The following is a 26338-nucleotide window of genomic DNA, read 5'->3' as shown; positions in this document are numbered from 1 at the left end:
AGGAGCATCTCTATAATTAAAGGTAAAGTAGTAGATTAAATATTCTACATTAATGGTGAGGCAATACCAACAGTGTCTGAGAAGCCAGTGAAAAGTCTTGGGAGATGGTACGACGGGGATCTAAAGGACACAGTTCGTGTGAGAGAAGTTAGACAACAAGCAGTGGAAGGGTTGAAGGGCATAGACAGCAGTGCTTTACCAGGCAAACTAAAACTCTGGTGCTTTCAATTTGGTCTACTGCCGAGGCTGCTGTGGCCACTGACTGTGTACGAGGTTTCTTTGACAACAGTACAGAAGCTGGAAGCTTTAATCAGTTCATACATCAGGAAATGGTTGGGAGTTCCACGTTGCCTCAGCAGTGGGAGTTTATGGTAAAGGAATACTGCAGCTAGCAGTCTCCGTTCTAACCGAGGAGTGTGCCAAGGTCTGACTGGAAATGACATTAGTAGAGTCACGCGACAAATGCGTAAGGGAGGCAGCACCTGTGTTGAAAACTGGAAGAAAGTGGGCAGCAAAGAAAGCTGTGGAAGATGCAAAGGCTGCACTTCGAATCTGTGATATCATGGGGCAAGTTCAGCATGGAAGAGGGGGTCTTGGTCTCAGTTCAGCTCCTACTACATGGCACAAGGCAGCCCCAGCTCAACGGAGAAAACTGGTAGTCAACAAGGTGCAAAAGCAGGAGGAGAGGATGAGGTGCGTAAAGGCTGTTTCCAAGGCCAAGCAGGGAGAATGGATGAGATGGGAGAGTGTGGAACAACGCAAGATCGGCTGGCAAGACCTATGGACAATGGAACAGAGCAGGATCAGTTTCATCAGGTCAACATATGATGTTCTCCCATCACCACAGAACCTAAATCTCTGGGTAGGAGAGGATCCCTCGTGTCCTTTGTGTTCATCACCTGCAACATTAAGGCACATTTTGACAGGATGTAAGGTGGCTCTTAGCCAAGGACGGTTTACTTGGCACCATGACCAGGTGCTGCGATGTTTGGCCTTAGCATTGGAAGACAAGCGTAACATGACCAATAAGTTTCCACCAGTTCCATCAAAACATTACACACAAAAGACAACATTCCTCTGCCCAGGAGAGCAACCGCCAAGAAAAGGTGTTATTCTTTAATACTGTGTTTTTTGGGGGCTCCCGAGTGGCGCATCCAGTAAAGGCGCTCCGCGCGGAGTGCAGGATGTGCCCTATAGCCTGGAGATCGCAGGTTCGAATCCAGGCTATGTCACAGCTGACCGTGACCGGGAGTTCCAAGGGGGCGGCGCACAATTGGCTGAGCGCTGCCCGGGTAGGGAGGGCTTAGGTCGGCAGGGGAATCCACGGCTCACCGCGCATCAGCGACCCCTGTGGCCGATAGGGCGCCTGTGGCTCTGCAGCGGAGCCGCCAGATCTGTGTTGTCCTCCGGCACTATAGGTCTGGTGGCATTGCTGTGGATCTGCAGTGCGAAAAATGACGGCTTGGCAGGAGCACGTTTCGGAGGACGCGTATTCCAGCCTCCGTTTCCTGAGTCGGCGGGGGGGTTGCGAGCGGTGAGCCGGGGATACAGATAATAATTGGGCATGCTAAATTGGGGTGAAAATCGGGGTAAAATAATTGGCGACGACTAAATTTATAAAAAAAAAAATTAAAAAAAAAAAAAAAACTGTGTTTTTTTCCTTAGCACAACTTATTGAGAAGACACAAACTGAAAGCAGTGACTTCTACTATTTTTAAGTTACTTTATTTTCTTCACTTTATACTGTATGTAAAATCCAATGTTTAGCAGCTGAAAACTCTGCCTTATCCAATTCACGGCTGTTCATGATGGATTGGCATGAAATTTTATGTCTTTGCCGTAACAAGCAAATTTGCTGTGGGCTACAACTTGTGACCAGGGACCTCTGCTAACTTATTTTTGCTATTTTCATATGGTCTGAAGCAGTCAACTGCCTAATGAAACCCGGGTAGGCTTTTTGTTTTGTTTTCTGTTACATGAGTCTTGTTAAAAAGGCACACAATACAGTACATGCAGAGAAAGTTAACTGAACTAAACAAAAAGCCATAATTAGTGCAAGCGGCTTCTTTTTAATTGAGTTCAGAGGAGCTGTGGTTTTAAATCATCCAAATGAAAGTCTGGCTGTTGCTGTCATCTCTGCTATTCCAGCGCAAGTCATCCCTAACCTACATAACAGTGTCCTTTGTTTAAAAAAATGATTTTGGAAGCCTGCTTTCTGAACAGATCGCTGCTGCAGCTGGCAAGTATGTGATCAGATGAAAAAGAAGAAAAAAATTCACCTTGATTCAGTGCGCTGCTCTTTGATGTGCCTGAAGCGGAGCTTGTTGCCCAGAGCGAACCTTAAGCCTTAAAACAAAAATCTAGCTTGACATCCTCAAATCAAAACCATATGAATCTGAATTCTATGTAAAAACATGTTGTTCCGAGATTCTCAAGGATGAGGCATTAGCCGATGATAACAGAAAACAGGTTTGAAGATAATGGGAGTCTGAATGGAGAAACACTTCCAAATTTTCAGTGCAAAACTACCTAAAATGGAAGTTTTTTTAGAAGACTGTGAATGGTGACCTTCAGGGAGGACTGGGAGTATGCAGGGGAAAAAATGCCAAGTATTAAAAGACAATGTAAACTGCTGCAAGAGGAACTGTATGCAACTGCAATTTTCCAAGCAGAAGTTTCATAACACCCTGTGCTGCACATTAAACAGTGCAAGATATCTTGTGTATACCACACACAAAGTCTCTAGAGCTGTGGATTATTACCTGCTGTTCATTGTTTCAGTTGCTGCTTGTTTCATATGCAACTGGAAACACCTGGGTAAATGAGGGACACCAGTATATTGAAAGCAAGGGCTTCCACACAGGTGTGGCTCATGCATTAATTAAGCAAATAACATCCCAGCATGCTTAGGGTCATGTATGAAAATGCTGGACAGGCCTGGTTGCCTATAATTATGGCTAGCATGGCTGCAAGAGGAGACCTCAGTGACTTTGAAAGAGGGGTGATTGTTGGGGCGCGTTTGGCAGGAGCTTCAGTGACCAAAACAGCTCAACTTGCTGATGTTTCACAAGCAACGGTGTCTAAGGTGATGTCGGCATGGAACTCCGAGGGAAAGACATCATCAGCAAAGGGCAACAGTGGGCGGAAGTGCATCCTCCAGGATTGTGATATCCGTGCATTAATTCGAAGCGCAAGGCAAAACAGGCGAGCAACTGCAGATCATTTGACTGCAAATTTCAACCTGAGGCACGAGCAGCCAGTTTCATCAAAAACAGTCCGCCGAGAACTCCACAGAGCGGGATACCATAGTGGCCCAAAGCCCTATTAAGTGACTTTACATTGGTGTTTCCATTTTGTTGTCCACTACCTGTATTATTATTATTATTTATTTCTTAGCAGACGCCCTTATCCAGGGCGACTTACAATTGTTACAAGGTATCACATTATACATTATTTCACATTATACAGATATCACATTATTTTACATACAATTACCCATTTATACAGTTGGGTTTTTACTGGAGCAATCTAGGTAAAGTACCTTGCTCAAGGGTACAACAGCAGTGTCCCCCACTGGGGATTGAACCCACAACCCTCCGGTCAAGAGTCCAGAGCCCTAACCACTACTCCACACTGCTGCCCTGTATGTCAGTGGGGTCAGAAATTACTAAGTTGATTATTTCTTGGAAGCCACCTTTTGCCATGCCAGAGTCACATATCATATGTTTTCCAAAACTGAATGTACAGCTATTGCTAAACAAGAGCTTAATTTTTTATTTTGAAAAATATACTATTAGACATTGAAGAACAAAATTCTTCTTAGTGTCATCCCCAGGCAATAGGTTTCAAATCAGAGGAAAGATGACAATACAACTGAGGGCCCATCATATACATAACTAACAGGGGGCATTGCTCAGGGAGGACTGAGTATGAATGTAATATTCCAAATAGCGACAAATTTATACAGCAGGTGTGGCTTGACCATACAATTTGTTTTTCCTCAATTACAGTATATTTAAAGATGACATTTCAGTAAATGCGTCTTCAGTAACTTTCAACAAATGCCAATATGTGACACATCTAGAAGATAAGTATAATGGTACAGTTTATCTTTTGTTTTTAATCAATTTCAAACCCGAGCAGAGCTGTAGAAATGTAAGGTATAAGAAACACAAAGTCAAATTCTACAACAAGTGTAAGGTATGGTTAGAAACCCACAAAAAACAATAACCAGTATCAAATCAACTTACTGTATGGGTAGCCAAAATCAGCCCCTGTGTGTGTCATTATCTTCAATACCCACTTATGTAACAAAAACACACACATTCTGTTCTTGGAAATTCTGTGTAATTAGACCTGAATAAATAACCTCATTTTAGTAATTTTAAAGGCTCATTTATACTGGGCGCGATGCAGATGGCAAGCAGGTTATTTCTGTTCACACTGAACGTCGCACGGATATTGACTCGGGGTGGCACACTGCAGATTTTAGCAGAGAGGGAGTGGGAAAAAATGGACCCGCTTGACAAATTCAAAACCTATTTTAATATGTCAGCTGGCAGCACAATGTCATGAGGCGAGGCATGTTGCCCTCTACATAATTAGATAGTAACTCGTCTAAACATAATGTTAAACATTCTAAAAAATAAGAGTCATTTTTAATTGGTTATTTAAACTGCATTTAAAAAACATTTTTATAATAAAGGGAGTGTGTGGGGATTGTGGGTTTGTATGTAAATCGTTGCTGTATTGGGTAATTATGGGAGGGAGGTCTCTCTAATTTAGAGTGTTTGTCAAACAAGAGTACTTGCCTTTTAATATATTTTGTGCCGATTCAAAAAATAAAAACAAATTGATAAAAAATGAGACATACTTCAATCTCTTTCACTCCAGCAGACAAATGGCTGTATTTTAGTAAGAGCAGTAGCAGCTGGTTGAATTTGTTTCCGGTGTTTGTTAGATTACTGTACACCCAGATCATGCTGTGCATCGCTTCGAATCAAAAATGGATAGATTTCTTACTTGCAAAAGAAAAACAAAGGAAGACAACACAAAAGAGTCTTCAGAAAATGCAAAGCCATGGAAAGTTATACAGAGCCATTTTAAATACTTTTATAGTTTTATCTTGAGGTTAATGTTTTTGATGTTGTGAATATTTTAAATGGCACACAATTATGCTGACATGGGAAGTAAATAGTAACGTGATAAACCTTTACAGTGCAGACTATTTTGGATTATTTATAATAACTGTCGAATAGAAAGCGAATATGCGTGTTTCCAAAGAGAGTCTCAAATAGTGTCTTTCATTTCTGTGCATCCAAAAACATGTAGTTAAACATTTTATGAATTACTGTTTGTCATTCTGTCCTTAACCAGCAAATTGTCAGTCCCAAACTGTTGTGACATAAATGATATATTAAATAAACATGGAAAAATGCATTTGTTGATTAGATTCTTCTTGCAACTGTGGTATCATTCATGTAACCTCCAGACAGAAGGGGTAGATTTGTAAAAAGGATGAAAACCCCTGGCCAAAGCATTTCTTAATTGCTGTAATTGTGTTATTGTTGTTGCAGGGTTGGAAAAGCAAGGTGTCTGCGGTGGGGAATTGTTCCCCACGGGGTGCTGATGTCCCTGTGGGGACCTGCCACCTGCGACTGTCAGTGTTGGCAAGTCTAAGATGCTCTAGTCATGCTGACCGAGCACTACAGCAGTGGAAGACAAGATCGAAAATAAAAAAGCACTACTGTTTTTACAAAAAACGTTCTGGACAATCAATTATTTTTTTGCAACTGTTGCATTTGGAAAATCTATTGGATGGGCGTTACAGATCATTAACCCATGCACGGAGGCGATAATTTTTTTTTTTAATAAGTGTTAAAGGTATGTTGTATGGTTAAGCCTCTGTCTATAATATACTGATGCACAATGAAAATGCAGTCAATAGCTCATTAGGCACATACATAATGTTATTTACATTTTAAATACCGTAGTGATCAGATAGGTTTGTTGATTGATTGAGTAGTATTGTTCCTTGGGATAACAAAATACTGAACTCAAGCCATGTGATTTCATAAAAACTCCAGGTGCTCAGTGTTTGATATATTGATTGTTTGAGTCGAGTTAAAATTGCCAAAATGAGTTGATTAAGAATCTGTATAAATAGGCATGATTCGAATTAACGCAAGAACAGCGAAAGATACGACCATGCCCTGCTTGAGTAATGACGATCGCCTGGTTGCTATCGGCATGATTGAAGGTGGCCTGTCTGTGAGAGAAGACGCCCGGAGAATGAGATGTTCTGCTTCAACAATCAGCAGACTAGTAAATAGTCCACACATCAGCAGAATGACTGTAGCTTGCCGTCTGCGTGAAAATGATTTGCATGCTCGGAGGCTGTTCAGGGGTAACATGTTGACAACTGAGAGATGAAATCGCCATCTTCTGTGGGCCAGAGAACATCTGAGGTGGCGGAAGAGAGAGTGGTGGAGTGTTTTATTCACTGATGAATGCCGTTTTGCTCTTGACAGACCTGACGGAAGACAAAGTGTGTGGAGATGTCGTGTTGAGCATTATGCTGACTGTTGTGTTGTTCAAGCCAACCGGTGAGGCGGTGGAAGTGTGATGTGAGAAGGAATTTACTTCAACACAAGAATGCTGTTGGTACAGATTGAGGGCAACCTTACTGCTCAGCAATATATTGAAGAAGTCCTTGAGGCAGCAGTTTTTCCATTCCTGCAAGACAATCCAAAAGTGTCAATTTTCCAGCAGGACAATGCAAGACCGCACAGTGCTAGGATTACAATTGCACGACGTCGAGGTCTTGCCGTGGCCAGCTTTTTCTCCTGACCTGTCCAACAGAACATCTGTGGGACCAAATCGTCAGTGCCATCCACAGGAGACTACCGTGACCAGCCAACCTTCGCCAGTTGGCTGCAGCTGTACAGGAAGAGTGGCGGAACATCCCACAGCAGCCTATCCAGAGGCTGACCAGGTCTATGCGTCAACGCTGCCAGGATTGTGTTAATGCTCAGTGAGGTCATACCCGATACTAACTTTGTAATTTTTTCATTTTGACAGTGTGTCATGTTTTATACTGAAAACTTATCATGATTCTTTGATCTGTATTTTTGTTCACATTTTCTGTGATTTTATTTGATATCTATTGAGTGTTGCATTTATTTTTGTGCATCAGTATATTTACCAAAGAATGTGAAAAACAAATCAATTTTAGTGTTTTGATCTGTGTATCCTGGGCCTTCAATGTACTGCACCCCCTCCCTGAACGATCCTTATTTTTTCCCATCACTGCGATTGCTACTTACAGGAAATTTTGATAAGGCTAACATTGATTTATTTTATTTATTCAAAGATATATTTCTGTTGTGGACTAATTAAAATTATATCCACATTATTTATCCAAATGGTTGATGTAGTCTTATAGGGTTTTTATGGTGGCTCGCATTTACATTGGCATTTGCAAACAGAACAACTCGTCAGAATCTTATTGTACCGTTTATAGCTAGCGATGCTCTCATGACAACAACCCGATAGAACTTCAGCAAGCGAATGCCAAAACTCTTTAGCCCCCCACTTGTTATTCAAAGTGCAGCATCATGAACTTCTATTGGGAAGTTAAACTAGACTTGGTCAATCACTACAGTAATGCTCCCTATTAGGCATGCGAAACGTATTCCATTTGTGAAGCCCAATGTAATCAAAACTAGTATCCTCCCTCTGAAAAGGGTCCCATCACATCAATATTCTTAGTTCACTTGGTTTATGTGCATAGGTGCCGGGTTTGTATAATTTTTGGTGGTGCCCAGCAGGGGTCAGAGTCCTGCCCTCTATACCTGCAGTTCCATAAAAAAAATTAAATAAATAATAATAATATTATTATTATTTATTTCTTAGCAGACGCCCTTATCCAGGGCGACTTACAATTGTTACAAGATATCACATTATACATTATTTCACATTATACAGATATCACATTATTTTTACATACAATTACCCATTTATACAGTTGGGTTTTTACTGAAGCAATCTAGGTAAAGTACCTTGCTCAAGGGTACAACAGCAGTGTTCCCCACTGGGGACTGAACCCATGACCCTCCAGTCAAGAGCCCTAACCACTACTCCACACTGCTGCCCAGTAATAATTTAATAGTTTCTCTCTATTGCATAAAACCACTACTGTAAGAAAAACGTATTGTGGTTGTACTTAACTTAGACTATCTATTTTATTTTATATATAGTATATATTATTGCTTTCGTATGACATACTGAGTTGGAGTACATTGTCCTATAAAATGGTATATTAGAGGATAAATGACAAAGCTCTGCTGAATACAGTTAACAATCAAGTGCTGATGAGTCCATAACCCACAAAAGCAAATACTTCCTAAAATTAAATTTTAAAAAAAGTACCCCCTACTTCTGCGATGTTGTAATTGTTCCCAAGCAACCTGTCAAAGTTCTCTGTGTTGCTGCTCTGGCCGCCCAAACACTGCATTTAAACTTTAAATGATTAAACCAGCATTTCATTTCAAAAGAGCAAGCAGTGTAAACAATACAGTCAAGTCGCTTTACAGCAACAACACAGACAGAAAACGAAATAAATGATATGGTACACAATAATTAATTTCAATTATAGTCCCATAAATAAAGCAATAAATAACTAATGTATAATAATGTTGGACTGCATAGAAACCTTAGGCCATGTGTAACTTTTGTTATAAAACGATAAAGAATAGTTTAAAACACTACCATTTTGTACATATGTTATATTAAACTATTTCTTTTTTAAAGACTAGAACATATTCAAGTGTAGTGTGAAGGGTTAAACACAATCACACCTCAAACTACTCGCTGAATTGACGTTGCATGATTTTCTTTTCCTCAGGCACTCATATGGACGCCTTTCAGATGCAACGGGGCACAGTGATTTTTTCAGGCTTTTTTTCACACCGCAGTTGCGTATCCTTAAAAACGAGGCACAAGCAACAGCTCCCAAAAGCTAAGCACGCCCCCCCAAGCTGACACTTAGCGGACAGCTGTGAATAGAAACATTGTTCACATCAAAATGTATGTAAAATATAAGCTCAAACATTGGTGGAGCAGGGCCCACGTTCCTGAATATTGGTGGAGCACGGGCACCACGGGCCCATATAACTTGCCGCCTATGGTTATGTGCAATAGTGCTGAATTTAGAACGTTTATTTTAGTATTTCTTACATCAAAGGTCACACAATACCACTTAAAGAACATTTTAAAACAAATAATTGTTAAAAAAAAAAAAGTTACTTCAGTTACACTACAGATGCTGTGCACATTCAGTTTCCCTGTGCTGTTGTCTGTGGTTTCACATCCGGCAGTACCTAATGATATTCCTTGTTAAAGGGCTGCTGCTGCTCTGTAACATGTTCTTAATCAAATCTTCTTTTTTGCCAGAGGCCCTCGTTCATTAAATAAATCAAAATGAGCATATTGTACTACACAAAACAGTGACTAGTAATGCCCTACAAATTCCTTCGCGCAGCTGAGATGATTTGGGCACACCGCGTGCAGATGTCAGGTTATTCAAATAATATGGCTCCATTGTGCAGCCTTGCAGCTCCCTCTGTCGCTGTTGGCTCTCCCTCAGGGGGAAAGGCAGCCGTTCCAGCTGGGGCTTTGGAACCTTGTCTGAGTCAGGAAAACTACCTCATAAAACAGAAAAGGAAGTACAATGTTCTACAAGGACAGAACATTATCGAAAATGTCACTCAGCCCGAGTTCCACATGTTTGCTGTCACGGCCTCTTCCTCCTAGCATGGCCGACTTATATGAATTCCATCTGCTAGGCAGCCAAGTGACAAGGAAGAAATACCGGCATCTGGTCTCCATTGCTGTCAGCTTTTTGTTCCAACTTACAACTTTAGCTGGAAACATATGAGGAGATGAACGTGCTGGTAAGTGACTAAAAAGAGTTGCACAAATTAGACTTTCTTATGTTTTTTACACATCACTTAGGATTTTACAGGGGGCAGGAGAGAGGGGTTATGAAAGACACTGCTAAATTAATCATCTCGGTCCAACTGCCTCGTGGGTTTTAAGAGTGCTTAATACTGGAGCATCGACTGATTGTCTTTTAATTAAAACAAGAACAAAAGCTACAGTAGAATATTAACCTTACAGACATGCTTTTCATGGGATATATAAACAGGGTTCATACACTTTTTCAACATCAAAATTCCATACTTTTTACATGCTTTTTTCCAGACTTCCATTTGTTTTTCCCAGACTTTTAGTTAGTTTCTACTAGTTTTTCGATAGTTATCCACATAGGCGGCTAGCCGCAGAGCATTATAACTTTTTGATCCAGAGCAGAAGTTGCTCCTGGTTTTCTAAAAGTATTTGTTAGAATCTGGAGGGGCATATCTAGCAAAAGACAATGCAAGTATGCAAAAGAGGAGCAAGATACAATCTAAGAAATGTCTAATATTTGAGAACTACGTTGCATTATTTACAAAAAGAATATAAAAAGCTGTATACTCCAAGTATACTTGTGCCAAAATAGGATAGTATAATGGTACCAATAGTATACTAAAACCAGAACATTTTGGCACAAGTATACTTGCACTATATTACTTTTTTGTAAGGGATGATATTGGATTCTGATCCAAACTTCTTTACACCATCTGTTAAATGTTGAACACTATGGGAGGTGAAAAATAACAAAAATGAAATAACAAATGTGCACGCATTATATATTAAAATGTGCAAGTATCGTACTTTAAACATACAAGTTAAATACTAAATACAGCACACCCTTGCTATAACAACCCTGTTTGGGTCCAAAGCTTTTTGTTCACTATAGTAAAAGGACAATCCAAAACCAACAATATAAGCTGCTGGAGTAAGTTAAAGAAGTCACCTTGGATAAAGGCATTAGCTAAATTATTAATAATATTATCAGTGATAATAACTATCGTATTAGATTGTTTTTCCCTGGGTTGGGAAATAATGTTAACGATTTAATAAAGGTAACAACAAGATAACACAATGTGAATCTGGGTGAGCAGAGTACAGTAGCTTGTAATTACAGTCTGTAAGTTTGTTTAAAAAATCATAACCTTCAATATAAATGTATATATTGTGGCTGTTGTAGTGTCCATTTTACCCTTCGTTTTACTGGAGCAGACATGTGACATACACCAGTGTGCTGACTGGATAGGATTGCTTGAGTTGTCAGGGGTGTTACACGGGGCAATCCTCGCTGGATTTTTCCAGACTCACTCAAGACCTTCAACTGAAACTGAGAATACCCCCAACTGTTTTTCTAGCGTCTGGTTGTTGTTTTAGACTTATGCAGAGGAAATGCAGATCTCTTATTGGCTGATCACATCCCCTTCAGGAAAAACCCTAGTAAACCCTGTAAGTCATCTTGGATAAAATGTCAGACAAATGAACAGATAATAATTAGAGTAGTATGTTTCATAGTATAAGCAAGCATACTGTACGCAAGTGAGTGAGGCAACGTAATGTCATTTGACTGACGGTTTACTTGGCACTGTCTGGTCAGCAGAGAATACCTTGAAGGTCCTGACGGCACGCCACTGTTCAGACAGTGAATTTATTTTGAAGAATATCACTTGATTGTTACATCTATGCATCCCTGCTGTAGCGTTTATTGTTCAGGTTCACGGTAAAAACAAGACCTAGACCCTGAAGTATTCTGAAAGTTTTAGTTATTGTTACATTTGTTGCTCATGTTCAATAGTGATAGGATTTACTTGTGGTAACACCAGACTTTACATAATTACACAGCGTCACACACGCACAACCCAATAACCTTCACTGTCTGTGTAGGCTATGCCTCGCTGCAAAGGATCTTAGTCACTCAGTCGGCTGACACCCTTTAAACATAAACACAAAGAACAAAATAGCCAGTCTCTCGTTTCTTCAGTGTAGGCTTTTTAAAAGCTGAGCAATAGACACAGTGCGTCGGATCTCCATGGCAACAGATCAGCCGCAATTTAACATGCAAAACAAGTACAGTAATACCTGTCAACTTATGAAAACACGAGAACCAGGGGTCTCCTTTTTCGGACTTGCTGCACAACTATCTCCGAACAAATCAATATAATAATTTTTACATACTGTATACAGTAAATAATACTTTATTCTTAACGTGTAGCAGTGTGGAGTAGTGGTTAGGGCTCTGGACTCTTGACCGGAGGGTCGTGGGTTCAATCCCCAGTGGAGGACACTGCTGCTGTACCCTTGAGCAAGGTACTTTACCTAGATTGCTCCAGTAAAAACCCAACTGTATAAATGGGTAACTGTATGTAAAAATAATGTGATATCTTGTAACAATTGTAAGTCGCCCTGGATAAGGGCGTCTGCTAAGAAATAAATAATAATATTTAGAATCTGATATGGACTACATCAACATCATAAAGTAGCCTGAGACATTTTCGCCGGTCGGATTGGGAAAATAATACTAAATAAATAAAGTTGAAGTTTATGTTAAGATTGGCGATCTAAATTATCCGAAGGCAGAAGAAGATTTTATGTGGGAGTGTCACGACGAAATCAAGAGACTTCACAGCAATGCAGAACATGTCATAAGGTGATCATTTTATCACATTATTTATTAATAATGTACATGGGAGGTTGTTGGCTATATAATCGTGTCACTGTTTCATCAAACAGTAAGAGATAATTATAATGAAATGATAGGCTCATGCCCTTACCCTCTGCACCTCTCTTTTCCTGGCAGCCACTCGAGTCCCGGTGATTTTACTTTTGAAGTTGCTGCTGTCCTGCAGGTACCATCTGGTTGGCACTGCATCCTTATTTAATTTAACTTTTTTAACAGCACCCATTTTGAACATCATTACATTAATAAAGCTGTCTTCGGTAAAGTGGGTGCTGCAGATGCAGCTGCTGTTGGGCTTAGCATCCCAATCCCTGGTCCTCCTCACGAACTTCACCCATTGCCGGCATTGTACCGGCTTTTTAGAAACTCGTAGAGAGATACCAATGGCCCTGCTGTGTTGGAGCAACCATATATTACACACCTATTTACCATGGTATCTCTCCCCTGGGTGTGCTGTGTTTTGGTGAGCGGTAATGCAGGAAAGCAGCGGGCGGGATGGCGAGCTTGTCCTGGTGTGACATCACGCATAAATTAGCCGCAGCTTCGAGTGTGCTGGACTTTTCATAGAGGTGTCAACTTCAGAGTTGTTTTTTATACACTTAGCGTTAATTAAAACTACAAAGATACTTTTATTGACCTACCAACAGTACTACAGAAGTGAATTCTGAAAAAAATGAAAAATCATTGCATCCCACCTTTAAAATGACAAGTGGTGGTGCAATGACCTTTGCTTGGGGAAGGAGGACTTGTCTTGCTGATATCTTGTTGATCGGTTACCTTGGCAATGGGAGGCGTATTTGTATTGGGGAAGAAGGAAACTGGGTCTGGACAAATGCAGAACCAAAGGGCAGACAGAAAAGGCAACTAGTATGCAAGTACCAGCACAGCTGTATATAAACAATGGAGTAGGAGATACAGGAGAAAAAGACTAGACAAAATAAATGAGGACATACATAGCACTGTTCCTTGAGAATAGAATGCTGATTCAGAAATGTACCAGCAGCCTGTACAGGACATTCTGTTTCAAAATGGAATAATCTGTACATGGCATAAAGAGATTAGTCTACTAATATATACTCTCAGAAGACAATTCAAGAATTTGACCCAACCAGGAACTTGAACTTCAATGTGTGCTTTTAGATACAAATTAATGACTGCCAAGTAAAGTACAGTAAAAAACAGGTATGCTGCAACTTAAGACAGGATTTAACTAAGAGTACAATCTTTCTGGGTACTTGAGCAGAAATAAAGATGATCTCCCTAAGAAATACTATCTAATCTAGGAAAACAAGATTTTTTTTCATTAAAACATTAAACATTAGCTGAATGTGGAGAAATTATACCGCAGCACTGCAATATAACAGGTTGACCTAAAGTCAGACTCTTGCTAGCTTCTCTTCGTATTCATCTGTTTTTAATATGTCCTACTATTTTAAGCTAGGTTTATATCCAGTTTGAGGGAGTCAGAAGAAAACTGACTATACATGATTTAATAGGCATAGAGATTTAACAATACAAGAAGTAAATTCAACAGTCAAACTTTGAGCCCTTTTAAAAAGATGAGAACTTAAGATGAGTAAGTCTTCAGGACCTGAACAGCTTTTGAGGTGATTATCTTTTGAATAGGACCCTTTGGCTGGTTACTAAAGGTATTTTACTTCTGGTAATTTGATTTGTCGTGAAACTTTAAGAAAGTATACAAATATTTCAGATACCACCATAATGTATGTCATACCTTAAGAAATTAGCATGTGTCTATTTGATTAATATTTTTACCTCAAAAGTTTTGTTTCTGTTGAAGGCAATGGATAAGACCCTGATAAGATACTGATAGACCTGCAAGCTGACACTGTTTGCTGTAAACTGAAAGTCAGGGAGCCGAAACAATCCAGCTGCTGAAAAAAATGGGCCTTTGAAGGGCAGGGCATGGGCAGTGGCGCTGCACTGTGAATGACAAGTGATGGGCTGAATCGCCAGGGAGCTGCCAATGAGTTATTAATGATGACAGGTACGCTACCTGGGAGACAGGTTGAGAGGGGAAAAGATTATTTATAAGCGAATGGTTAACAGCTGTACCTACTGCTAAGCATTACATGGATGCCACAAACAGTAGAATTCAAATCTTGAGTTACTCAAGCAAGAACAACTGCCTGTCACCAAAATGCAGTGTTCTACTGCAAATGAAGGTGGGAAAGATGAACTGTGGGAGGAAGAGCCTTAACCAGTAAAGCAATGTCATGTTATAGCCCAAAGGAAGGCTGATGAGCCTATGATCAGGTGCATGAGGATGCAGTGTGTGTTAAATCTTTAAATATGTGGCATGTATAGGACAGAGAGATAGCTTTATTTCCATATGCACTTTCATATACACAACGTATTGTGAAGTATGTCATCAAATGCTCCTTTCGTTGACTAATGTATATCATCATTTTGGGTGTCACTGCACACAAACTGATTTTAACAGACAGAATAACAAACCAGTCCCTCTTCATGTTTTTTCAGTCTTATAGAGCAGTGCACCACACATACAAATGATTCACATAGATGGTAAATTAGTCCATTCAGAATCCTTGAGTTATTGTGGGAAGGGTAACAGTAACAACAAACTAATGTTCACAACTTTTTTTTTTTATTGCACCATATTTTTCTAGTAGGGAGGTGAGGTGACTTGGTTCTGATGTGACATTATTAACATATTAGTAAAATAGTAAATTCATGATTAATAAAGTAAAAAACAACAAGTGCAAAATGTTGGCTATTTCTCACCTAAAAATCCGAAATGTACTGTATATTGAGCAGAAAGGATTTGACTGGGCATGCTTTTCATTCTCTGTAGGTATTAAAAATATATTTGTTGTATGCTTTTGATGTAGACACCTAGCAGCCCCTCTGGAATATTAATGTGAACCCCATTAATGAAAATTATATATATTATCTCAGATAAAGATACCATTACTCTGTAACATGTAAGTTTGGTCTCACCAATTGTATGCTGAATAACTAATGAATGCCATGCCTCAAAAGGAATGTATAGTTACTATAAGGCAATATAATTGCAGTCCAGGCATTGGCTGGCTAGATTCAGCTGAATCTTAAGCAGTTGGATAACAAATACAGCCATGTACCAAAGTCTAAGGAAAACTTGATCTGTATATGAAAAATAAACTAAATAATGCATGGTTGCAGTTAATCAGATTGTGTGTATTTTGTGGTTTCTTTATTTATATATTATGGCTGGAAAATGAAATTGTTTCATTTTTCTTTTAACCACAGAAAACATGGCTTTTAAAGCATGGGCATTTTTTATTTCTGTGTATTCCTTTTGATGCCTGGCATCAGCTTATACAGGTGCAGATACAGTATCTTTTTGTACTTTAAGACTCTTCTGTGAGGCTCTGTAGCATGTATGAAGGCAAGTGGTCAGATATTTAATCAGAAGAGTTTAACACCAAGAAATGGGGGACCAATCAGAATATTGCTAGTGCTAACAAATAAAATACATTTAAAACCTTGGTTATCACTTGATAAAGACATGTTTTTCTACGTTCAATCACTCAAGCAGCTAATCTGCCTATTATTTTCCAAATAGGACAAAAGTGGGACATTAATCAGTAGTTTTTCAAAAAAGCACAGAAAATGTAAGAATGCTGAGTAAAACAAAGTGTGTTAACTTTATATGGAGCCATACTGGACGGTGACAACTGACAATGATCTGCCGATAGTCATTAGCAGCAATCTGCTGAACAGAGCTAATTCTCTAAAAGCCTAATTTTGGCACAAACTCAATTGAAAAAAAAAAAAAATCTACACAGTTTCTGCATGTGGCTTTATACATCTCCCTAGGAAATGACTGGTTATGTATATATGGTCACATGAATGTAATATCTTTTTGCAACCTTTTATATTTAACCCATTCTTCTCCCCCTGTTAAGAATTCCTATTGATTCAGAAAACCAACCATGGACAATAAAAGGCACAAATTAATCAAATTTGCACTTTCTGATGGCTCAGCAAAGCTGACTTCAAACAGCTTCTATGTGAGGGATCTTTCCAGCTATAATCGTAAAAAAGCTGTTTATGTCAGAGGAGATGCTTATTTTTGCTGCATCAAATTTGGCTATTCCAACCCTCCCATAAAACAAAACACACAAGAGCGACACATGTCTTAAACAGCAAGTACAGTATATGAAAAACAGCTGATACTAAACTCTATATAAGGGTATAATATTTCAATTTTCCTGTAGGGCTGCAGCTTCATGTCTGTAATTCTAAATCCGTTACATCTGAAAAATGTTGAAAATACCTATTGCCTTACACTAGGGTGCTGAAACAATCACGGGCTGCTGAGAGTTCAGGGATAAAAACAGGAACTAAATCATTATGTTCTATGTCTATTTCCCCAATACAATTAGAAGTCTGTGTAATTATTATTAAGAGAGAATAGGGGAAAAAACATGTTTGCTCACTAAAGTTGTTAAAACCGTAAAACTGCTAGTATACTTTGAACTGTGCATTCAGGGTAGCATATTGTTTTAGTTATTGATAGTCTCATACGAAATTTATTATCTAGCCCTGTCTGGGACTGCCTTTAGTAACCACAAGCACATGTAAGGTTTCTCTTAACTAATTGTTTCATGGATATTTTGGCTTCCCATAAGACAAAAAATCTGTACCTTGATTAACAATGGTGTCTGATTCTGATTACTAAAGAATAGAAGGAAAGAAAAACAGACTAATGTGGTTTTACAGTTCAGTAATATATATATATAAGGACTCATTACTAACAGGACACATGAAACATTTTACATTTAGATTAGGACTAGGCCCTGCATGTGTAGCAACCTAAACATTCTCAACAGATGTAGAAAGTACAGTATGGTTACTTTATAATTATATTTGTCAAATTTTTTCCTTGGGTTTCGTTATGAAAGTTGAATTTCTTTGCCATGCTTCTATCTTTAACCCTATCCAAATGCTAAATTAACTGGATAAGTTAACGCTTCATTTTAAGGCAACAATTACTACTTTAATAGCTTTTGTAATGTGTACTAACACGTTAAGAAATGTTGGTCATTTTGTATAATAACCAACTGATTGGTAGTTTTGCTTTCTCTCTTGTCATGTATTTGTGGGAAGTGTGTGAAGGGCTCTTGTTCAATACAATACATAGCATGTAACATTTACTGTCAACATGGCCTAACTGTAAATGAAACAAATTCTTCAATTATCTATATATATATATATATATATATATATATATATATATATATATATATATATATATATATATATATATATATATTAATTTAGTTGTTATTATTTTTTTATTATTATTTTCTCCCAATTTGGAATGGCCAATTATTTTTTTTTAGGCTCAGCTCACCGCTACCACCCCTGCGCTGACTCGGGAGGGCGAAGACGAACACACACTGTCCTCCGAAGCGTGTGCCGTCAGCCGACCACTTTCTTTCACACTGCGGACTCACCATGCAGCCACCCAAGAGCTACAGCGTCGGAGGACAACAAAGCTCTCGGGCAGCTTACAGGCAAGCCCGCAGGCGCCCGACCAGACTACAGGAGTCGCTGGTGCGTGGTGAGCCGAGGACACCCTGGCCGAACTAACCCTCCCTCCCCCCGGGCGACGCTCGGCCAATTGTGCGCCGCCCCCCTGGGAGCTCCCGTCCCCGGTCGGCTGTGGAATAGCCTGGATTCGAAACGGTGACGTCCAGGCTATAGAGCACATTCTGCACTCCATGTGGAGCGCCTTTACCGGATGTGCCACTCGGGAGCCCAAACTATGAAATAATTAGACAGCAGCTTACTCACAATCAAAAAACAACAAATTGTATTTAGGTTTTTCTATTAAGAACTGTCCTCTACCAGTATATACACTAATATGGGTTATTTCCCGTTTTGATCAGGCCAAGATCAAACACGTTTTAGGATAATTAAATTAAGGTTTATTACTTCATAATTAAACAGAATGTATTATTAACACATGAATAATTGAGGTAAAAATACATTTCAGCTCATACACCCCAACAACTTCCCTTTTTTTTAACAACACTGCCACATACAGTATATTTCCCATTTGCATGCACAGAAAAAATAAGCCCCTTAACACACACACTCACAATATCTTCGACTCATGCAGTAGATTCACACACAAACACAGACACACACACACACACACACACACACACATCGAACAGAAGTTCATAGATTCATCTATTATGTAGAAGTTTTCTTTGTGTGTTAAAATCCTTTTGTATGTGGATGTTGTGTAAGCTATACCTGCTTTATTCTAAAAAAGACTATGGAACTTTTAAACAGATTCCACTCACTCCAAAGAGTAGTGATGTGTAGGAGGTTAAAAACAAAACCTCAACATACTCAATATTTCACTTTCCAAAATCATCAGCTTTATTTACTGAATGATGTTTCCCAACACATCACACTCCAGTGGTTTGGTCAGGGCTTGATAAACATCCTTCTAATAGCAACACATACTGGACAAGGTTAAGAAATGTTAACAAACATTGATAAAACAATAGCACTATTTTGTTTTTCGATAAATTAAAGGATTATAACATGCTGTCTGCAGTGCTGGGTGTCACATATTTGGCTTGCAAACAAAGCACAATACTAGCCTATGTGATGAAGGATTCCATCTGATTATTTGGATCTGTGACCATGTAGTTTGAACAATGTGGTTGGAAGGATTTATTAACAAATTGTTAAATGTTGCTTGCATCCAATATAGACCTATGCAAATCTGAACCCCCCAGATTTTAAGACATACTTTTATTGTGGCTGCTTTAGCTAATACAGGACTAGAGGATAACATATACTGTATATACTTCTTGGTTTCAGGGTGGCCCTCTGTTAGTGTCCTTTAGTGCCAGATAACACCTGGTCATGGAGTTAATGGAGGTTTGGTCCCGGTTTGGAAAGATTTATAGAAAACCATCTAAATTAACAGATTAACAGGTTGTGGATTTCTTGTCAAGATGATACCATGGTACATGTTATATGGCTCACATCTGGACGCAATGGAAGCCATTGCAGTCAGAGCATTCCTATTCAGAACATCCTTTCAGAAAAAGTTTGTAAAACACCTTTGGGATAACCTTTTAATATCAGTGATTTACTCAAAACTGTCAGGTGAACAGAGAATGACCATAATTTCTAATTTGACACAAATATTCGTGCAGTAGTTCTACTACAGTAGCAACCTGTGATACCATTGGTAGGTAACATTTTGAATATGGTACCACTGCTGTACCATGTACTAATGGACCATTGTACAGCTATGGCCAAACATTTTGCATCTGACTGATTTTGCTTCATAAAGTTGAATTAAACTTGCTGAATATTGTTACGCTAATGTATTGAATTACATACTGCTTCGTAGTTTTCCATATACTTAATGAAAAACTGAAAATTTTTAGAAGTGTGACACTTTGAAATCTAACATGAAATACTGTATTCATATTATGGCTTTTGGTAGACTTTTGTGATATCATTTTGTAGTTTCTTTGACTACATGATAGATTAAAATAAAATATCTAAATTATATATATATATATATATATATATATAAAAATATGTTTTAAAATGATGTCTCAAGTCTAATATTGTAGGTGATGCAGAACTGTTGGCAATTATAGTGGCACTCAAGATGATTTGGTAAAGGGAATCCTTTTCGAGTCCTGAATATGAAAAGTGAGTGGCCGGTGACTGACCTGAAGGATGTATCCCCGGACGTAGTCCCGCAGCGTCCAGCCCAGGCCGTGCAGGATGTGCAGCACCTCTTCCTGTTTGAGCACGCTGAAGAGCCGGTCCAGCAGGATCTTGAGGCGCACAGGCACCGCCTGCGTGCCGTACAGCATCAGGCTGCTGATGTCAAACACAACGTTGGACTGCACGATCTCCACCTGCGTCGGGTGGTACAGGTGTTGGGTGCTGAGCTTGTCCAGCGCTGAGCGGTAGTCAGGAAGGGGGAAGCAAAACAGAGGACAGAATATAACAACGGTGCAGTAACACACTAGTTATGATCAGTCGAGGCACTGGAAAGGAAACAAACTGCTCGGCAGAGGGCATGCCTTTCAAAATAGTTAAAGGGATACTTTATACCACCTGCATTTTTTATATATAATTTCTCACTTGTTCTGTGTGTTCTATAATTCACGTTTTTTTTAAAGAGAGATTTTCAGTCCCCCAGCTGGTCATTTCTAAAGCCACCTCACCTCAAATATTCAGCACACTAGTTAGTAAGCCTGGTAAATAATTGTGATTATGCTGTATATTAAGGTATGCATGTATTTTCTTATCTAGTTTAGTTTCTTTTCTGATCTTGTGCCTCCCTTTCAGCAATACAATAACATAAAAATACAAATGGGCATTAATGTTTTACTGTGTTAAGAAAAAAGTGAATTCAGTCTGCCTGGGGATGTAGGCGATTTATTGTACTATCCTCCACAATGTGCAATTTATCAATATATTATTAAGACTTTATAGATGCTAAACAGAGTTCATATAAAATATATAAAATAAGGCATTAGAGAATATTCACTAAGCTGCATTTACAAATGTTTTATAAACCAAATTTGACCAAATTAACTGCTACATTTTTTATACTGGGGTCTTTGGACTCCACAATCACACATTAAAACGCCTTTAATTGGGAACAGTGTCACACTTACTGTTGCATTAGGCTTTTCAGAGGGCCAAAAAAAGGCATATTGCTTTAATTGAAGAAATAACTACAGTAGTTTATGTGAGTAGTAACCCCTTGTTTAGCTATGTCCAATAGTATAAATATAAATAAAATGTAAACAATAAAAAGATTTTAATTGATGTCATAACATTAAGTGGTTTGGTTTTAGCCACTTAAACTGATACCTTGCTGAAAGCTTCCCAAACTAGTGTATCTGAAACACACCTAACCAAAATATCAAAACTCGAGCACAATCAAAAAGCTGCTGTACACAAAATACAATTAAAACATTTCTCAATGAGATCTTTCATCAATATTTTCTATGATGTGATTCCAAGCCAAGATTGCCACTAGGTTTGTGCAGCCGGCAGCAGAACCACAATTAGTTCACAGACACTGATGTTTACACGTTTTTTTTTTTTCTTCTTCTTCTCACTGCAAACTTTGAACCCCATCCAGCTTTGACACGCACGCTGTCTCTTCAGTTAATAACTATCAAGTTTCCCCTTGTCTCCTGTCTTCTTTTCTTTGAGGCAATTGCACACTCAGCACCATGAGATAATAACACATCTATGAGATAAAAGCAGTGGCATTAATGTAATTGTCTGCCTTTCTCTCTTTAGCCTAATCTCCCCCTCCTTCCCTTCTTTCTTTCTGCAGTTTTGACTGCTTGTGTGACACCTGTTTTTGTCTCCTCAGATCCTACGACAGGTTTTCCGCTGACAAGGTTTTTGCCTGACAACAGCTTCTGCCAGACATGAACATAATAAAAAATGAAGAACTACTTGTCAGAGTTGCTGCAAATGTGCAGATGAAATGAAATAAAAATTCCTGACAGGTCTTTAAAAAAAGGGCCTGTGACGATCGCTCTCTGACTGTCTGGCCAACTCCTGCAAGCCAAACAGGTGTTTTCTTTTATGTTCCTCTTTTTTCATGGCGGAAAACATGAATAGTAAGGAATTTAAAAAGAATTGACTGTGAATTGAAGGATAGACCTTGTGTCGACTGATTTGGGATAAAAAATAATGACAGGTGGCGTTTTTTTAAAACAAAATCCTGACAAAACTGAAAGCTTAAACATTGACGCTAGTTTTCTAAAACTCAGATCATTATTTTTTAATAATACATACACTGCCAGCGCTGTCTCCGCCGTCTAATCAGCATACGATGCCATGAGGGTCGCTATGTTGGGCTAAGTTAATACAAAAATGTGTACAGGGCAGTATTAAATCTGCATACATAGTAATCACCAGTATCTAGTTGTGGTCAGTAATTCAGCCTTAGCAGTGTGCGACACCCAGTCGGGAAAAACTCAATTGTGACGTCAAACCAAAACTGAGCACCACTGATCCCAGAATCTGTGCATACTCTGATGAGATGAGTCGGGACGGCTTGAGTCGGGCTGTGTGCAGCGGGCTTAAGGGACTCATATGTACTTAATAATTTACCTCCCATGCAAACACTATACAAGTGTGGAATAAGACAGTAGGACTCTTTCTCCTGTCCCTGGATCTCTCTGTACTGTACTTGCTGCCACTGTGGAGCTGAGTGGCCAAGGGACAGTTTTACAAACCACTTTTAAGAAGTGATCTGCTAAATGTGGTTTAATATTACAGAAAAGAAATAAACTGAAAGAAAGCAAATGTTTACCTTGTAATCATTTTGACTACAAATCTGTCTTGAAATATTGTTTTGTGAAACAGGTAGAATCAGGTATAACTTGCTCAAACAGCTATTCTCACTGAAAGTTAAGAATCTAGTGGTCTAATGGGGCTTTTGATTGAGCCTGTGTTATACTTTAGAACTACTACACTGATAAAGGCATTAGTTGGTTTCCTGATTTGAGTTTTCTATAGAATAACCATACTTGCTTTGTAGGTTGCAATAAAGAGAGTTTACATCATCAACGTATTCCTAACATGTACTTAATATCATATTATGTGTGTTCTATACGATTCTGCATAGCAAATTGATTTGTCCATAGAAAAACAAAGACATGAGGCAGAGGGTCAGGTTGATTTATCCACCACATTTGTTTCTTTTCTTCCATATATTACATTGCCCAATTATATTTGGCCTACAAATTTATATTATCATTTAAAAATGTTTTCCAAATACAAAGGAAATGGGACGGACATCTATCAGACCAGCAGGTCATGGCTTGATGACATTCAGTGTTAAAAAGGCAGTTTTACTGGGTCTGTAACTGTCTGCCGTGGGTTGGCAAGGAGTAAGTGCATGAGACAAAGCCATACAGGAAGAGGTGTCAGTCAGTGCAGCGGTCCTAAACCGGGGCTGTAGCTACACTAAACCAAGGCTCCCTGTTTGAGGGTTGCAAGTCTTACATGGCAATATAGTGCCTTGTCTATGGCAGCAGACTTATGCTGTGTTATCTCATCACTAGTTGGCTAGACTTTCCCTGGGAAACAGGCAGTCAGCACAATATTACTTACCACACAGAGCTATCTCAAGATCGTCTTAAATTCCCTCAGATCGTGCTATGCAATATAAGTTGTAACAGATTTCAGATGTAGGAATTTAATGTAACTTTGGTCTCCATAACCATGTGTTTTTTTACTTTTCATTTATAGCACCCACATTTTATGGGTACTATATATATATATATATATATATATTTACATTGTCCCAAAAGAGAATTCTCACAGATTTTACCCCTATGTTATATACCAACAGCTTGCACTGCAGCTAAGGAAAAAAAAAAAAAAAAAAAAAAAACACTCCTAATCTTATCATCTGCCAAAAGGTGTTGTTTGCCCCTGTGTTATCTCACGTTTTACTAATGTTGGAGCCCTTACCTGTGACTATCATTTCCATATTAAGCACAAACGCTGCAGGGTATTTAAGGTATGTGGTAATTGTCCATGAATCTTGTTCCTATCAATATGTAATGAAAACCTATGTGTGGCCCCTCCTTGAAAGTCCAGGTGATTTTTTTTATAAATAAATAACCAAAGCACCCAATACACTGTCAGCTAAACAGGAATACTGTTTAGCTGACAGTGAATCAATACTGATATGAATCAACACTTTTATTTTGTTGTTGTATGTAACAAATAGCTACACATAAGTAAAAAAAATACAGAAATAACAATAATAATAATAATAATAATAATAATAATAATAATAATAATAATAATAATAATAATAATAATAATAATAAACTTTTTTGGTGTCTTACCATGTGCCACCCAGCCATGTTTACACTGGTCACAGGTGCGCAGGTTAATCTTCCCAGGCTGGAAACATTCACATGTGCAGTTTACCAGTGTGCAGCGGATGGCCTGCAGAAATACAAGGAAACACCTTGGTCTCAAAATGTATAGAAAAGGAGCAGATTGTGAACACCTTGAAAGTATCCTCCTACACAATTCACACCAACATATTCTGGAGGCCTAGGTTTGAATTGGAAACAATAGTGGTTAGGGCTCTGGACTCTTGACTGGAGGGTCGTGGATTCAATCCCAGGTGGGGGACACTACTGCTATACCCTTGAGCAAGGTACTTTACCTAGATTGCTCCAGTAAAAACCCAACTGCAAAAATGGGTAATTGTATGTAAAAAATAATGTGTAAAAAATAATGTAATTGTATGTAAAAAAATAGTGTGATATCTTGTAACAATTGTAAGTTGCCCTGGATAAAGGCGTCTGCTTAGAAATAAAAAAAAAAAAAAGTGAAATTAGTTGGTCTTATACTTAGTGAATAGCTGTCCACAAAACCACCACACATTTAGGTCCATCTCTGTTTGAGTCGAGAGATTGAATTGCATGTGGTTCTGTCAGACCAAGATTGAAATGTATTGATGAACATGAGCACTACATTCACAAATAACATTGTTTTATAAATGAGTATACAAACAAATAAATACATAAAAGACAATGTATCCTGCAAATGCAGTACAAGTGGCAAGATGTCTACAATTATTTATTTCACCAATTTTTTTTTCAAATCTCCAAAAATGCTAATTCAAAAGTATTCATACCCTTAGATGCTAATTCTAGAAAAGTCTAGAAAATGCTGGATTATAGGTATACATTCTTAGAGAGTATAAAAGGGTTAGGCATAGGATGATTGCTGCCATTACCAATAAGTCAATATGGGAAAAAGTAAAGAGCTACCTGAAGACCTTAGGCAGAAAATTATTTATTGTCATAAAGCTGGAGAAGGATACAAGAAGATTTCCAAGCATTTGAGTATCGCAATTTCAACTATTGTTTCTATTATCATGAAGTACAAGACTCGTGGTACTGTCACAACGCTCCCTAGGACTGGAAGAATTTTGAGGAAGGTTAATAACAATCCAAGATTGACTGCCAAAGATATTCAAAGTGAATTGGCTGCAAGTGGGACTGGGGTTTCCATTTCAACCATAGGTCGAGTATTGCATGATGAAGGTCTCAATGGTCGCAGGCCAAGGAAAAAGCCACTCTTAGGAAAACTTCATAGGGACAATTGCTTAAAGTTTGCAAAACGGCACTTGAATGATGGATATGAGTTCTGGTCAAAGGTTTTGTGGAGTGATGAAACACAAATCAAGCTATTTGGTCACTCTGATAGTCGTTACTTTTAGAGAAAGTCTGGTGAGACGTACAAAGAAAAGAACACCATACCATCTTTCAAGGATGGAGGTGGTAACATTCTTCTATGGGGTTGTTTTTCCTCTAGTGGCACAGGAAATTTAGTTCCAATACATGGTAAAATGGATTTCATAGCATCCCAGAAGTTATTGGCCAATCATCTGAAACCCTCCATTACAGAATTTGATTTAAAGTGCAACTGGACATTCCAATACGACAAAGATCCAAAGCACACATCAAAATCTACTTCAGAATGGTTAAAGAAGAATTAAATCATGGTTCTGGAATAGTCAAAGTCCCGATCTGGAATAGTCAAAATCCGATTGGTATGAGTTGAAGAAGGCTGCGTACAAGAGAAGTCTTCAGAATTCGAATG

At 38.6% G+C, this 26338-nt stretch overlaps 1 protein-coding gene across 4 annotated transcripts in view; it reads right to left on the bottom strand.

The window, feature by feature from the left end:
* Positions 1-26338, bottom strand: part of LOC117420412 (basonuclin zinc finger protein 2) — a 289953-nt gene that overhangs the window by 53394 nt on the left and 210221 nt on the right. For all 4 annotated transcript variants that reach the window (XM_034033862.3, XM_059031723.1, XM_034033863.3 and 1 more), the window contains 2 exons: positions 24565-24667; positions 20392-20627 (listed from right to left, as the gene is read on the bottom strand). In XM_034033862.3, coding sequence (XP_033889753.2) covers positions 20392-20627; positions 24565-24667 — 339 coding nt within the window. The remainder of the gene's footprint in view (positions 1-20391; positions 20628-24564; positions 24668-26338) is intronic.

Source organism: Acipenser ruthenus, chromosome 1 (assembly GCF_902713425.1).
Source record: "Acipenser ruthenus chromosome 1, fAciRut3.2 maternal haplotype, whole genome shotgun sequence".
Classification (NCBI taxonomy): domain Eukaryota; kingdom Metazoa; phylum Chordata; class Actinopteri; order Acipenseriformes; family Acipenseridae; genus Acipenser; species Acipenser ruthenus.
This window is presented reverse-complemented; position numbering and strand designations above follow the sequence as displayed.